General features: G+C 43.9%; 1 protein-coding gene across 1 annotated transcript in view; it reads right to left on the bottom strand.

The window, feature by feature from the left end:
* Window positions 1-16,664, bottom strand: part of UBN1 (ubinuclein 1) — a 753,548-nt gene that overhangs the window by 54,623 nt on the left and 682,261 nt on the right. Inside the window, exons 12-14 of the mRNA XM_086941332.1 lie at window positions 2,557-2,694; window positions 2,413-2,463; window positions 2,289-2,325 (exon numbers count right to left, since the gene is read on the bottom strand). Of these exons, the coding sequence (XP_086797458.1) occupies window positions 2,289-2,325; window positions 2,413-2,463; window positions 2,557-2,694 (226 nt within the window). The remainder of the gene's footprint in view (window positions 1-2,288; window positions 2,326-2,412; window positions 2,464-2,556; window positions 2,695-16,664) is intronic.

Below are 16,664 nucleotides of genomic sequence, written 5' to 3'. Positions count from 1 at the left end.
TGGCGCCTTTTACTTCTTCCCAATACAAGGGCGCGCCGGTGGTACGGTTGCTGGTGTCTTCATAATTTGATGCCTACCTGTCATTTATGATCTATAATGGGTATGGAGAAGGCAGTTTCCTGGTCTCCTCTTTAAAATCATATAAAAAGCATTAGATCAGCTTGACCGTAATAAGCAGATGAAACCCGTTGGCTGCTCTCTGCATTCTGCGGAGGAGAATCTGATGGGAGGTGGGGAGGGTGTTGGTAAAATATAATCCTCCCAAGAATCCGGAGCAGAGATTGGATCCGGCAGCTCACCTTCATCTCTATCTTCATCTGAAGAGGACGCATCGGTGCGCCAGGGTCAGTTGGCCTGGGATCAGGAACATTTACAGGTGTTGTTGGTGGCTGAACAACTGATGTACCTGGAGGATCTGTTTGAGGTATCGGCCTGTCTGGCTGGTCCTGTTGCAGAGTAAACGGCTGCTGGTAATCTGCCAACATACCCTGCAGATCCTGTACAAGTGAAAATGGCAGATGGGCCATTTCCCTGGTGCGCGGCTCTGGCTGAACACTGTATGAATGGTAACAGTGACGTTGAGCCATATATCTCTGCTGATAGTATTGCAATTCTTCATGGTAGCCTTCATCCTCTTCTTCGTCACTGTCCTGACATTTTACTTGGAGCTCAGATGGACTGGGAGCCACACCATAAAGACCATCATCTTCATTATCATCATCATTATCCACCTAGCCCTCTAGCAGATACGATGGGATTAAAGGTGACGCCTTACTGTATTCCTGCATGGTTGGACGTAGGAAAGTCTTGGTCACTCTGGTAACCTGAGTAACCCTCGTCGAAGGTGTCGTCATCGACGGTACAATCTTCATTGGTGTCGTCGTCAACAGAAGTGCAGTTGTCGCCTACGGGATCTTTGCCGACGGTATCTTAGTTGACGGGGGAGCGTTGATGGTCTTTGACGACGATGGAGTTCTCGCCATCGATGGGCATCTGGAGATTCTCCTAAATGATACCGAACTCTGGATTGCCGTAATCGTCACTGCTGCCATCGACCACGGCATCGACGATGTAACACTCATTGTTGTGGACAAGTAATGGAACGTCGTCGGCGATGATTTTTAAAGAGATTTCTGCCCCACAGGATCTGAAGAGGAGACTTTTCAGTGATCTCCTTCTTTTCTAGATGGTGTAGAAGGCACAGACAGCACCGCTTCTGAGGAGTGATTCTGAGGAGTGTTTAGCTCCTTTGTCTTTTTTTTGGGCTCTTGGTGTCCTGGGAATGTTTATGATGTTTCCTACCTTCTCCTGAGAAACCGTCTTTATTTAAGGCCCTTTTATGAGATGTGGAGGATCTCTCACTCTCCTCCTCTGAAGAAGGCATCTGGTGCTTCATGGTTTGAAGCCACAGAAACAACCTTCCCTCTCTATCCTTGAGGGTTTTAGACGAAAAGTTACAGCAAATTTTGCATTCGCTCACATCATGCCTTGGGTGAAGGTAGTAAATACACTCCTTATGTGGATCATGCACATGGACTATTTTCTTGCCACAGGTCTTACATGGGCAGAAAAGACCTTTCTTGTCAGACATTATGCCAAGATTTGTAAAAATTGTTGAAAAACTGAGTAGCACTCAGGGAGACTTCCTTCATCACGGAATGCTGTGAAAATCTGAGAGAATCTGCCTCAGCTGAGAGTGTTCTAGAGGGTGCAGCTGGTTAGCTGGGTTCCAACATTAGGTCCTTTTTATGAAATGTCATAGAAAGTCTACTATTGATATGGCTTAGGGCCATTACAGCCAATGAAATATTTGAAGCACTGCTTGAAAATGTTACCCTGGGGCTCCCATCTAAACGACAGGGAATGATTCAGGCATGTATGAAAGATAACCCAATAATGGATAACTTGCCTAACTAACCACCGTCCAAAATGATTTTCACAACTTCCTTTTAAGTAGTCCAGGGTTTTCACGAACATGAAAAATAGAATCCATCAATATTTGTTTTTAATATTTGTCTTACTTCTTAATGGCTTTCCTCTCAGAATCTTTATACATGTGCCCATCTTTAAATCAAGAAATATCTACCAAACTATTTTGAATGCAGACAATAACAAATCAAAGGAATAAGTCAGGAGGTGACATTTAAGACCTACAATGGCTAGTTGCAGAATCTCAAACAGATGGAGATAGTGGAAGCTCATTCTTCCTAATCAGTATGGCACATACAGGCTAGTATTAAATGACAATTATTGGGACTACAACATAAAAGCCTTAGCCAGACACCAACCTTTGTTTTGTCGACAGTCATAACTTTCTTCCTGGCCCTGCAGTGAAGAAAAGAGCACATGAGCAGGTTAATAGGTAAGTAACAGCTACACCAGATTTCTAAAAAGGGCAAAAGCAATACTCACTTCTTCAATGCTGGATGAGAAGTGACTCGTCTGCTCTCCTTGAATAATGTCCTGAAAAATACATAAAGGGCAATAAGCAGTGGATACCTCTCTAACATGTGGCATTCTCACATACAGATCTGGCTCTCGATACCAAGTACTCACCTTGCCTGCATCCAACCCTTGGGCCACAGAGGCTTGACCTCAGCATCCAAAAAAGCTTTCAGGTAGTGCTCTACGGATTTGCTTTTCCCTATCTCAAAGCAATCAACTTTCATCTTCACTACACGCGAGAGCAGTTCTCTGTAGCAACAACGACAAAAAAATAGAAGTGAAATGAAGGTGATCTTGTGACATGCATGTAGAAGAATGATTAAATGTTAGTAACTCTGAGAAAGGTAGAACTTCAGTCTTTTAAGTGACATGTCCAATAACTAGACAGCAATGAAACTTTAAAAAAAACAAAAAATACTGAACATGGGCAACTATGCTCACACTGAGACTCCACAAAATATCCCACTTAGAGTCCTTACTTTAGTCCCTTTGAAACAAGCAGCAAGTGGAATTAAACTCTGGGCTCACATATCACAAATATCAATATAGCTCAGTTTTGCACTTCAATTGTAATTAACCAAATGAGTCTTACAAAGATGTTTGAATCTAGGTTCGTTAAAGAGGCGATTACAGTATGTTGATCTCTATGGCCCACTAGCCTCCTGCAGTCACATCTGTACTGATGCATGAAGGGACTAATGCTCCTTCTCTTAAATCCAGTGGTCCTACAAAAAGAGATCATGTCTTCGAAGGTTTATGTCTTTTTTGCTAGAGGCAAGACCCTCCCCATTCTTCTGTACAAAACTGTAAAACGAACAAGAGTACCAAGGTGAGATCCCGTATTTAATTCCTCACATTTAACTAGCTGGTTGAGAACACAGATTGCAAGATTTTTTTTTAATGTAGCACAGAAGTTACAGAAATCTTATTAAACATATATGGAAAAATGGGTACATTTGAATTCCCAGTCCGTGGTGCTATTGTTTTGATAAAAGCTGGTTAAGTCAAGAAGAAACCCCTGATAGTGATACTAGATTCCTATCACCATTCTTTAAGAGATCGACATTAAGGAGTTGAAACCTACAGACATAACAGCAAGGTTTTATGATTAAATATGTAAAGTCAAAAATATCAACTACAAAATATAGAAGACAACAATGTCAAGATAAAATAGGTGAGTATATAGAATTGTAACTATTAGATATAATATTAACTTTAAACACTATATATATATATACTTATATAAAAAATAGATAACAATTTATTTATTTATTTATTTGATTTATATAGCGCGTTATAACCCAAGGGTCTCTAAGCGCTTTGTCAGGATCCACACACACGAATACAGAGGAACAGCTAATCAAATATTACAGGCAACCCCACGCTTGCTGAAAGAGCACTGTTTTTAATTTCTTTCGGAAGGACAACAAATTGGTTTCCTTCCGCAGTTCCATTGGCAATTTGTTCCAAAAAGGTGGGAGAGTATAGGAAAAGGCGCCACCACCCACGGTAGCCAGTCTGCAACGTGGTTGAGTGAGAAGGGTAGCTTCTGCAGATCGTAGCGCCCTACCTGGCCTATAAGGGGTCAGGCGGGATTTCATATAACTTGGCGCCCTATCATAAAGGGCTTTGTGCACAATGCACAACCCTTTAAACATTACCCTCTGCTTAACTGGCAGCCAATGCAGTTCTCGCAAGAGGGGGGATGCATGCGTGTTCCTCGGCTTTTTAAAAATAAGTCTAGCAGCGTCATTCATGACAACCTGCATATTTATTCAGAAGTTTTTGCGGCAGCCCTATGTACAACGAGTTACCGTAGTCCAACCTGGCTAGGATCGTAGCAGAGACCACACGTCTCAAGGTGGAGAAGGACAGCAACGAGGAAACTTTCCTAAGTTGTCGAAGAAGGCCGACACAAGTACCCACCACAGCCATAACTTGTTTTTTCTCATGGACAGCTTACCATCCACATGGATGCCCAAGCTTTTGACAACGGCCGCCGGTTCCGGGGGTAACCCTAGCTCCCTTGGCCAGAATTGATCATTCCATGGGTTGCCAGCAATGGTAATTGGCAACACCTCGGTTTTATCAGGGTTGATCTTTAAGGAGTTCATGGACATCCAGTTGGCTGTGCACATCAAGATGTTTTGCAATCTTGCGAAAGCATCCTGGCCATCATCCAATTGGATGATGATCTGGGTGTCATCCGTGTAATTGTACACCTGGCAGTCCATCTGGTTGAGCAACAGAATCAAAGGCTGTAAATAAATATTGAATAGAAGTGGTGACAGGGCAGACCCTTGCGGCACTCCGCAGGAGATCGATGTTGTGGTGGAAAGCAGGTCACCAAGTTGCACTCTCTGTGTCCTCCCTTGGAGGGAAGAGGAGAACCATGCATGTGCTGTGCCCTGAATGCCGAAATCCCTCATCCGCGACAATAGTTGTTTGTGACAAACGGTGTCAAATGCAGCGGAGAGGTCTAACAGCACCAGGGCACCCGGAGTTTGCTTATCTGCTCTGCTCTTCATAACTTTAAAACCTAAATTAAAAATATATACTTTACAAGAATCACAAAAAATAATAAACATTTGCAAAATAAAATTATTTAAATGTAAAAAAGAAAAACATGAATAATTAACTATAACCGTAAAGGAATCTCAAGGGCTGTTTTAACTGTTCAGAGATGGTTGTTTTTAACATGAGTATGGGAACTGCTTTTCTAAAATTAAAAAAGCATGGGTATGTGAGGCCCTATAGATCCCATCCACTTTGACCTCTGTTTACATCGAGCTGTCTATCAAGGTGAGTCGAGGGGATGACAGGGAGGAGGTCAGCAGGGTCACATTTAGATGCAGGGCTCTGATCATCCCGGCTCCTTGGGCCGCAGAGGAATGGCCCAGGAGAAAGAGCAAAGTAGTACGATCTCTGAATAGTGTCAAAGAGATGGCCCAGAGGAAGGAGAAATATATGGGGGTAATTGTTTAGTGTACAAATGACAGATACAGCTTGCCCAGAGAGAGGCCTTGAGATAGGTGGGGAGTAATTTTCTTTTTTTTTAAAGGGCCATTAGTGCAGCAAGTACAGTGGCACTGATGCCAGGGTTGTGAGGGGCCACCACACCACAATTGTGGCTGTCTTAATAGCAAAAAGGGATGGGATACATTTTCCTTGCTAGCAGTAGGGACAATGTCACCCTTGTGCACAGAGAACAGGGCTGAAGAAACATGGGGCGAGATGGAATTGTTCCCCTTATTTTTCAAGCAACCTGATTTGGCCTCAGGCCAAGGAGTCATGGCCCAGTGGAGTGGGCAGAGGACATATCCTGCTTCGCAGCACTGGAGGTATCATTAGTCCTGCAGGTGCCGTGGCACCTGGACACCAAGGTGTGAAGGCCAACTAAACCTTGGTCATGGCTGTTGACATTAAACCCAAGTAAATATTTGCTGTGCCAGTGTTTCTTTGGTCTTTGGACCCATGGCCCAACGGAGGTGAAAAATGAAGCAGAGGAGATATGTTCGCTGGGTCTCAGAGAGATGGCAAAAAATGGGTGGGGCAAGATGGGGGCACATGTTTTTAGCAAAGGGCAGAGAAGAATGCCTGATTCTCAAGGCAATATCTATCAAAATACTGACAGCCTTTACCAAAGGGGCACATGGAAGGCTCATTTTCCTTCTAGTGTTGGGGCAGAGGGTACCCATACTGCAGAGGGGTGGCTCAACACATAGGAGCTAATCTTTTACTGAAAGAGATAGAGTCAGTTTCACGATTGGAGGGATGGCCAGGCTGAGGTAAAGGGGAGAAAGAGGCAGAGAAGACAGCCTGCTTCTCAGGACCACAGGTACCACCAGTGCAGCAAGTGCAGTTGCATTGGAACCCAGGCTCTCACAAAACCCAAATTATGGGTCCTAGTGTTTTTGGTCAGTTTCTGTTTGATATATTTGCACTTTAATACATTTCATATTTAGTGTGGATTAATAGCTACAGCAAAATAACCCTGACATTATCTTCTCGTCTCTGTCTCCAGTGCTCAGTCCTGCCCCTCTCGCTCCCCCTATTCTTACCAAACATTTTTGGAGGGGGGGTCAGACTTCAAAACATTTTGCTTAGGGGGGGCTCAGTGAAAAAAAGGCTTGAAGACTTCTGCCTTTAAAAGAAGGAATTGGTGGCTATGAGCCAATCATTTATGTTTTTACTACTTAGCTCCAATTAGAGCCTGAACCCCAAGGATGTAACAAGGAATTTCAGAGGCATAATGGAAGCAGAAACAGTGGCAGGGTTTTATACTGAAAGAGCTCTAAGGCTTCGCTCGGTTTAAAACGTAGCACATCAGTGTTTATACTTTGACCAATGACAGAGATGAAAACAGGATGGTGTTGGGAATAGCAGATATCCTACAGACTAGCAATAATGAGTGGCCAAATAGGTACTTTACTCTGCTCCTATATTCCCCTTATTCCCATATGCGAGTAGATTCTGCCATAAAGGGACAAAAAAAGGAAAAGGGAAACAGCATTTGGTAGTTCGAGTCTAAGACAGAAAGGTGACTAAAGACATCTTAGCAGAATCGGAATTGCCCCTGGAGGAAGCATCAAAAACTTTGATTTTAAAAGATTCATCTGTGTGGTGGCCCACATAAATGTAGAAATCTTCCATAAAATAATGTGTTTGGAGCAGTGCTTAATTTGAGTTTGTGGTTTCTGGTGCTCGGCACTGGTACTTAATTGTCAAGACCGGCGCTTATGACAGTCTGCCACATCGTGGCGGTGTCTGTCTAATTTACAGATGAGCACAACAACAATTGTATATCAATTCAATATACATAAATGAACATGTTACTTACGTTCAGTAACGTCTTATCTGGTAGAGACAGTATCTAGTTGTAGATCCCTTACTTTAGAATGATTCCTTGGTGCACAACTGGATCCGGAAAATATTCCCACAGCACGTCTGCGTGCCGGCATAGTGCGTCACACAACTCCACATTGACATTATTCACTGGATATGACTTCAACTGAGTCCATATAACCCCCTCTCCGACATCAGTTTCTTCCGTGACTATTTACCACACTTCAAACATGGAGCCAGAAAATGAAACTGCATATTGAACAGTGTGCTTAAACAAAATAAACTTGTGTCAAACAAATACTAAATTCCTAAACAAAAATTCAGTATATGAATATCTCAATAAAAAATCTTGCGGTGAAAGAAAATTCTTACGTTCATTAGCACTGGATTCTCCTAATCTTCTGTTCTCTTTTATTTAAAAAAAAAGATGAAGACAAAACAATTGAGACCATTCGCAGACAGGAGAGTATTATTAAGGAATCTGCGGCTAGATCCTGTCTCAACCAGATAAGGCGTTACCGAAGTAAGTAACTTGTTCATCTGATAAAGACATCTAGCCACAGATTCCTTATGTTAGAATCAAATGCCAAAGCTATACCATCTCCGGAGGAGGGTCCGTGAACTGTATCCGTAAACTGTCTCTTACTAAGACTAACAGGGCCAGGAGAAGAGAATAGACCGGAAACTCATGATAATATAGGTGAGCAGTAACGTACCTAACCATGTGGCACATGCATCAAGTTAAATACCGGTAGTAAACAGTCTGATTCGAAGAATCGGGCAGTTTGCAACCGATACATAGCATTTTGGGATGCATCAACCCCAAAGCCATTCGCAAAATAGTAATTGCAATTTTTGTGATGACCTATTTAGTGAATGCAGTTAGGGAATCGCAATTTGCGATTCCCTAAATGCTATACAAGAAGCATTCTGAGAATGCGACTTTGCATTAAGGAATCACAAATTACCATCAACTTCAAGTTGATGGTAATTTGCAATTTCTTTAGAAAAGAGCTCAAAATTGCATTTTTCTAAGTTCCTTGTGGCTCACACACATGTCCTTAGGACATATGTGCACCACAGGTGCACTCATGCCATTTTTGGGGGTGCATCAGGGAGGGCTTTCGGCCCCCTAGCACCTTTGAAACTGCATTCGCAATTTGCGATTACCTTTTTGATGATCGCAAATTGAGAATGGTTTCCCATTCATTCCCTTGGTGCTCTAGGCAGCCCCAATTTGCGCTTCGCTAATAGGGAATGTGTAGGAATCTCAATTTATTTAGAAATTCCTACATGCATAGGGAATTGCGAATCCTTAATAGCGATTCCTTAAAAATTGATATTAAGGAATCCCAATTCCTTACATTGATGCCTGTGCCCCATTATGTTTAGTAATAACGCATAACGTTATGCCCCAAAAAGGACAAAATACTAAATGACCTTTTCCAATATAAGGAACAGAATCACTTACACTATATCTGCCTGAGGGCCTACAATACAATAACCTGATATCACACCAGGAAAGTCAGCAACCAATAATGCTGAGAGAACATGAACATGTTTGCTACACTGTCCATAAGAAAGAACCTGAACGCATTATATCACAATAAAACTTCACAAGACAGTTGTTTATTAATAATGTTCTACCTACAACAGACATAGAGAACTTCATCCACTACGAGTACATAAGGCCCATACCATGGTAAAGCCCAAGTCACATAATAATGAAAGCAGGCCATAGGCACCTTCTGAGAACATTTCAGAAGGAATCTTAAAATTGACACCGTTTTTTATAACCAATTTTATTTACAAGATAAGCACCTTAGTGGCCTACCCTACAATAATAAAGGGAAAAATTGTACATTCCATGTCTCCATGAGATACAATTTCAAAAACGCCACTGAGAACTATCCTAAACCTAGAGTAGAACCTTGTGACAAACAGTGCATACGTTGGACAGACTCTCCTCATCCCATTGGAAGATGCTGACAACAGCATACTAACAGTACCCCACCTAGGGTGTAGTATATACCACAAAGTTATCACTCTTGAGCCAAAACTCTTCTCCAGAGAAATTCAAAGTGGCGAACCTGTCACAGGGCTCAGAAAAATAATATAGCATAAGTATAACACTGAAAAAAATGTCAATGACAGATTCCAGCACCTCTGCATCTAGCAGAATAACCTAGAAAACCAATCATCGTGGTATATAACTTCTATAATCCCAACAGCCCAGGATTAAAACAGACTAGGTATCAATAACCTTTGAATCAAGCAAAATACTACCCTGGCCGTACTGGTTGAAATACAACATAATTCAGTCATGTATACCTCTCTACACAAGATCAATACCAAACTCAAGTGGACTTGTCAGACAGGCTAGCTCTGAATCACCTTAAGGCTGAATCAGCCTGTTCATCAGATAAGTGGACACCATCGAATAGCAGATCTTTAAGGCCAGATGTGGGTCCCTTGTTCACTGAATTGAAGCTAGCCTGGCTGATGAGGGGTGTTACCCCGGACACTGCTCCCAGATGCTTGTTTCCGGTCCAAGGAAGACCTGGCTTGGCAGATTGGGCATGACTGTTCCCATGAGGAACTGGGTCAAGACTGATTTGCATATGGCTAGGTCTGGACTGGGATTGCGAGGTGAGCTAAACAACAATGATGGATTCAACCCAGATCTAATGGGAACTGGGGCGTTCTGAAAAGTTTCAGCGATCCGTCCTTCTCTTTGCGCTATCTTTAAAGCTTTCCTGCACAGCCCCTGTAAATACAGAATGACGTAGCCACGCATGCCTGCGCAGAGCAACGGATTGAGCCATGGCTCTACCCACAGAATCTGTGGTATCCGAACCACATTTGATAGTCAATCATGCTGCTACCTGGCCATCTTGCACTCCCTGCAATGAATAATTTCTGGCTTCCTCTGATAGAGAAGGCAGCCTTTGTGCCACTAAATCCCATAAGTCATGTGAAGAAACGCCTATAAGACAAGTATTGTTACAAGATCTCAAAGCCGAGTTTAAAGAAGAAAATATATTTCTCCCACAACTCTATGACCATCTGGATTCCTTGCTTGTTGCAACTAAAGAAAGAGCATCAGGGTCTGAAGAAGCTCTTGCTGCTTAAACCACCAGTCCTTTTGTAGTAGGATGAAGCAGGGGACATTGAGGGTCTCCAGGGGCAGGACGTTGCCTATGGCCAACAGCTCGGTCAATTGGAGCTCCAGACAAGGACTTTGTCCAAGGTCCCAAAAGAAAATCAAAAAGAGACTCATTAAAAAAGAGCATGGGTTCCACCCCGTCTCACCTTGATGAAGAATATTCACCAAGGGATCCATGGATAACTCTACTAAGGGAAATTGACAATCCAACACACACCACAGGCGCTATTTTCAATGCTCCAGACAAAGAAGCACTTTCTTCTGTTGCCATACTAGGTGGGGAAAGTAAATCTGAAGCTGGGGAGGCCTCTAAAGCACTAACCTCCCCCAATTCATTCAGCCAATTTGCAACCATAGGAGGCTGGACAACATGGTTTTCAGAGTAAAGATGAGTAGTGGATAACTGCACAAGTTCAAAGGGGGTGTGATTAATGAAAGTGAAAAACAAATTCAACTCCCACTGGGCATGCATCACAAAGAGCTTCAGCTGGAACATGTGTTGTGAACCTTCAAGATATCTTACTATGAAATGTGATTTGAGCAAAGAAAGCTGGTCCTACAAAAGCAAAAAGGACAAAAGAGTAGACATGCAACCTTCAACAGCGCCTAGTGCAAGCCCTCACTGTGCTAAAGATAAAACAAACAAAACATCTGACAGTTTGGCCGGTAATAGGTGACTTTGTGGAAGGGCATCTAGATGGCAAGATATAATCAACAACCTCAGGTGGGAGATAAAATATAATCAACTGCAGCAGTGCAATCTCCATGCATGGAGGTGTAGGTTTCACAGGCCTGTGAGAAAGGCCTTGCCCTGCTGCTGCAACAGAAGATCCTCCTGAAGTGAAAGCTCGATTGAACGGCACATGCTCAAGAGTTACGGACACCACACTCTACTGACCCAATCCGGAGCCATTAAGATGGCTTAGGCCTGGTTGTTCCTGATCTTTGGCAGAACTCAAGGAAGGAGAGGTAGAGGCAGGCAGACATACAGAAGCCCTGAGTTCTACTCTAGGTGGAATGCATCTCTGAGAGAGAGCCTTTTTGGAAACTCCAGCGTGTTAAAATAATGAAATTGCACATTCATAGTGATTGCGTAGAAATCAAGCCAGGGTTCTCCTCATTGCTGGAAGATGCCTGCACCATGTCCGGGTGTAGTTGCCACTCTTGACCTGGTAAGCATTGGTGGATGAGTTAGTCCGCCCTAGTGTTTAAGAATCCCGCCAGGTGGTTCACAAACAGAGAAATGCCATGACAATTCAGCCAATTCCAGAGACAGAGACTCCTGACACAAGAGCTGAGACTCCACCCCGTCCTGCTTATTACAGTACCACATGGCAGTGATGTTGTCCGTGAGAAGCTGTACCAGCCTCCCTTTGATGGTTCCTAGGAAGACCCTCAACATCAAGAAATTGATGTGGAGTCGGATTTCCACCAGAGACCAGGTTTTTCTGATCTCCATCTCTTCCAGATAGCCTCTCCAACCCAGTAGCACTGCATCCGTCACCACTGTCAGCTCTGAATGGGTTAAGGAGAGGGGTCTGCTGCTGGCCCAATCGCAGTTGAGCAGCTACTACTGCAGATCTTTTTCAATCTGCTCTGAAACTTGGATGACATTCTATAGCTTCCCCTGGCACTGTGCCCTCTGGGATTTCAGATTCCATTGCAGAGTCACATGAGCAATCTGGCATGTTCGACCAGCAGGATACAGAGACCAACAGAACCGGTAGCCTCAGAGTCATACTCACTGAAATCCAGGAAAGGGGCTGAAACATGGGTACTATAGTCTGAATGTCCTGGACTCTCTGCTTCGGGGAATGGCATGAAACTACACCATATTGAGAAAGATTCCAGTGAACCCGATCGTCTGAGAAGTCAAGTTTGATTTTTGCACATAGTGAGCCCTAATAGTATCAGAAGGGTTGACACTAATTGGAATGGTCTATCACTCCCAGAGGCAAGCCCGTCTTCAACAGTCAGTCCTCAATATGGGAAAACTAAAACACCTAACCTTCGAAGCTGTGTGACTACTACCACCATCACTTTTGTGATGTCTGTACAGTATGCAGAAATGGTGGGTCTTTAAGCGCCTCAGCACATGGGCACCATTGTGGGAGCGCAGGCCGTGATTTCTCTCGAGGTAGAAGTAACAAGAGTGGGGAATGGTCTGATAGATATCCGGCAAGATACGTCACCTCACATGTTAGATTAGCAATGGTGGGGTCCCAAAAGAGGACTGGTGAGGCCAAAAGGGAGCCCTGCAAACTGAAATTGCTCCTGACCAACTGTGAAAACGCACATAACACATCTGTGCCTGCAGGTTGGGAATATGGAATTAAATATCCTATAGGTCCAATGCTACCATCCATTCTCCACGATCCAGAGCAGATAGATCCTGGGCTGGTGTAAATTTGCCATTCTGCAGAAAGGCATTGAGAGGGCGGAGATCTAAAATAGGACGAAAGGCTCCATCCCTCTTCAGCACAAGCAACTAGCGGGAATAACATCTAGTTTCGGCTTCCAAGGCCTTAACCGCATGTGGTCCTCTGTCAGCCACTCGGATGGGGGTGGAAGGTGCTGTGGGGTGGAAAGAAATGGGAGGGTACAGAACCACTGTACAATTTGGAGGACCCATATGTCAGAAGTGATGCTTTGTTACCCCTGGAGAAAATGGCAGATCTTGCAGGTTGGCTGTGTGCCACAATGACACACTAAAGCATTTTTGAAGTTGTGGTTGCTGGAGGGGCAAGGGGACTGAGGTGTGCCGTGTCCCTAATGTCCTGAGTGTTGCACGTGGGAGCAGTGGTCTTGACCTCAAAAGGGCTGAGGAGCATGCTATGCTGGTAGCAGAGTCTGGCTTTGTCAATATGCCAAACCCCTAGCGCAACCACGAAATGGGCAGAATGACTGGCAAACTTGCAGATGTGGAGAGACCAAAAGAGCGGGCTGTGACAAGGCTCTCTTTGAATCAGTTTGGGGCCAAATCCACCGAAGCAGCACTCTTGAGCCAATTGTCCAACCTAAGCAATCGATCAGATCCAGGCCAGACCGGATAACAAATTTCGCAGCATCCCAGTCATTCTAAATAGTTTATGCTTAAGATGCCTGTAGGTTGCCTTAGACTGCCATTAAGATCTGACCGACTACATCCTGTAGTGCATGGATGTAGCAACCAAGGAGACAGCTAGCAATTACTGAAAGTAGAGCAAAGCAGGCAGAAGAAAACCTGCACCTGCCAAACACTTCCATACATTTGGATTTGCTGCCAGGAGGGTTCACAGAAAAGGTGTCAGGGTTGACTTTACTGGTGGATGCCTGAAATACCAAACTCGCTGGCATTGGATGCTGCATGAAAAATATAGGGTCGCCTGGAGGTGGTTTGTAGATGAGGGCCAGAACATGGTTTTGCCCAAGTGTCCAACAGCATATCTGTTAGAGCCTCATATAAGGGCAGGAGAGGTCTGAAGCACCTCTGCAAGGATGTTGGTTTTAACTTCCACATTTGGGAGCGACAAGTGCAAAAGATGCTGTTTACTCCATGTAAGGACCAGGGGGAAAGACAAACAAAGTATCTGGCAAGTGTTCAGATGACTGGCATCCTGTAGACTTCTTACCAATTGTCCTCATTGAATTGTGGGACAAATTCACTCCCATCATCTGGCTTCAGTCTGAATCTGAGACAAATATTTGGTGTAGCGTCTGCACTCAACTACACTGTAAAGGCAATATATCAGAGCCAGAAGGATTGCCAAAAGGCTGTGTTCCGACGGGGTAGGAGCGTGGCCTCAGCTAAGGTCAAGTAAAATATACAAGAGTGTGGTGGCACTCGACTCCAGGATGTACAGCGTAAATCAACTCTTCAGTCTTTCAACTCAGCTAAGGTCAAGACAGGTTTGGCTCAGAGTTGGAGATCACTATAGGTTGTGCATCCTCCTACGGCATCAAATGAGCCAGAGGTGAGTGTGGCACTGAAGTGGTCAGCCAAGCCAGAGTGGAGCGCAAAGCAGGTTTGAGAGGCCCAGACTGGGCCCAGGGTGAACCGACCACAGGGAGTGCAACTTCAGGCTCTTGTGGAACCTTGGGGCCTGAAGGTCCTCTAGAGGAAACTGGAAGCTTGCTGAAAATATGCAATATGTAATACCCAAGGCCTCGACTTGCTGCGTAGGCACCACCAAACCCTGAAAATAAGGGTGAATCGGGACCAGACTCTGAATCAGCTCCTCAGGAGTATGGGAACATGGTTGGCTGGCAAGTTGAAACACATGTGCCTTCTCTGGAGATCAAGAATGAAGGGAAGGGGCAGATTACCACTAGAACTTCTTATGCTTCTTCTTTGACTTACCAAAAGATTTCGACAGCAATGAAGATTTGTTGCTGGAATGGGACCTTTCCCTTGACCAGTCACAGTGCATTCTTGTGGTGTTTTGTGACATTTCGTTTTGCAATTCCAAATAGACTTTGGTTTCATCCAGGCGCAAGCATTGCAAGTTCTATTGTTGTTTTCTGACTGCAAGCACCAGAGGCATATCTGGCGGGGATCTGAAACAGACATTTTTTTGCGACAGCCCCTATAAGTGTTTAACTTGTCGTTTTAGGAGTGGACATTTCCCTTGCACCCTGGCAACATTTTGAGAACGGAGAAAAAAATCTCATCACAGAAGAGAGGAGTAGAGCTCTGGATCCACGCCTGAAGGAAAGGAAAGATAGGAACTCACATGAGCGCGCCTAAGTGGAATTTATATGTGGCTCTGCTGGTCATCTCTGAAGTGGAATGAAGTTTGTGCAGACCCACACAGTGCCACCTACCAGAGCATATGAGTACTGTCTTGGCGTTTTCATGGATATATTCTGATGCCTGGGGAATATTCACAAGTTGAAGAATCTGCAGTTAGAAGTATCTATCAGAAGGGCAGGAATGGAATGGTTGTTGGTGTAACCAGTTCTAATTTGGAAGGAGGGGTGGTCGCGGGAGTCAGTAAGCATCATGGACTATTGCTTGGTAAAGATTCAGAGCAAATTCAATGTTGGGCAAGACCCCATCACCTTTTGTGTACAATGATATAGAGAGAGCAGATGTTCTGTCTGTTCCAGATATCTTGACGGGCTCCATTGCCCCTTAAAGAAGCAGTCACATAATTTTCTCCAGAAGTTCCTTGGTCACTAAGGAAGGCAGAGCCTGCCTAAAGCTGAATAACTTAGGCATTATGAGCCACCTAAATGTTTCAGAAGTATTTAGTGGATTCATTGGCAGCAGTGAAAGAAAAGCATTTCCCCCAATGGAGTAGAATGCATCCAAAATAGAGAATGGAATTACCTTTGGGATGGCATTGTGACATTATTTTCAGCCAAAGGTTGTGGAGTGAGCAGATTATGCAAATAAAAGGAAAAGAAAACATTGGCTACAACCTTTAAAAGAAACACATTTCAAAATAATACAAAGTATGGGTCCCTTGAGAGTTATGGCTGACATAAATGTATACTTGTCTACTGCTCTAACACTACATCCAACCCACTACTCAATATTTAAGATGGTGGTAGGCTTTCTGCAAGGCAAAATGAATGCATCCTGGATAGGGCAGGCAAGCCTGCAGGTACACTTCTCTATTCATCACCAGATCTATTTGTCTCTGTTGGTAGGGAGTGGTCAGATATAGACGCAGTGCTCCTTTCAGAATGAAACTACCCAGCCCCATCTTGCTGATGGAGAGCAACATTGCTTCAGGAATTGCCTTGCATCTGTATCAAATAAATGCTTTCCATCAAAAGGCAAGTTAATAAACGTATCCTGTATTTTGTATTTTCGACTGATAATTGCAGCCACACTTACCAAAATACAGAAAGAAAAGTGTTTGTGGCAGTGGCAGCATAATCAATGATGTGTATAGACATTAGTAGCTCTTTCTGTGTCACCTTGTTATGTTATGTTATGTTATGTTATATGGGATTTGTAGCGCGCACAATTACTCTTGAGTATCCTGGCGCAATTTGGTCTCAGACGTGCAGCTAGAAAGAAAATTAAGAAGCCTGTTTAAAAAGATGAGTTTTGAGAAGTTTCTTAAAGCAGCGGAAATCCTGGGTGTGACGCAGCAAGACAGGAAGGGCATTCCATAGAGTGGCTACTTTGACTGAAAGTGACTGGCCACCCATCCTAGAGCGACGAAAGTGGGGGGTGGCCATCAGCCGATAGGAAGCAGATCGTAAGGATCGCCAA

The sequence above is a fragment of the Lissotriton vulgaris genome, chromosome 10 (genome assembly GCF_964263255.1).
Source record: "Lissotriton vulgaris chromosome 10, aLisVul1.2, whole genome shotgun sequence".
Lineage (NCBI taxonomy): Eukaryota > Metazoa > Chordata > Amphibia > Caudata > Salamandridae > Lissotriton > Lissotriton vulgaris.
This window is presented reverse-complemented; position numbering and strand designations above follow the sequence as displayed.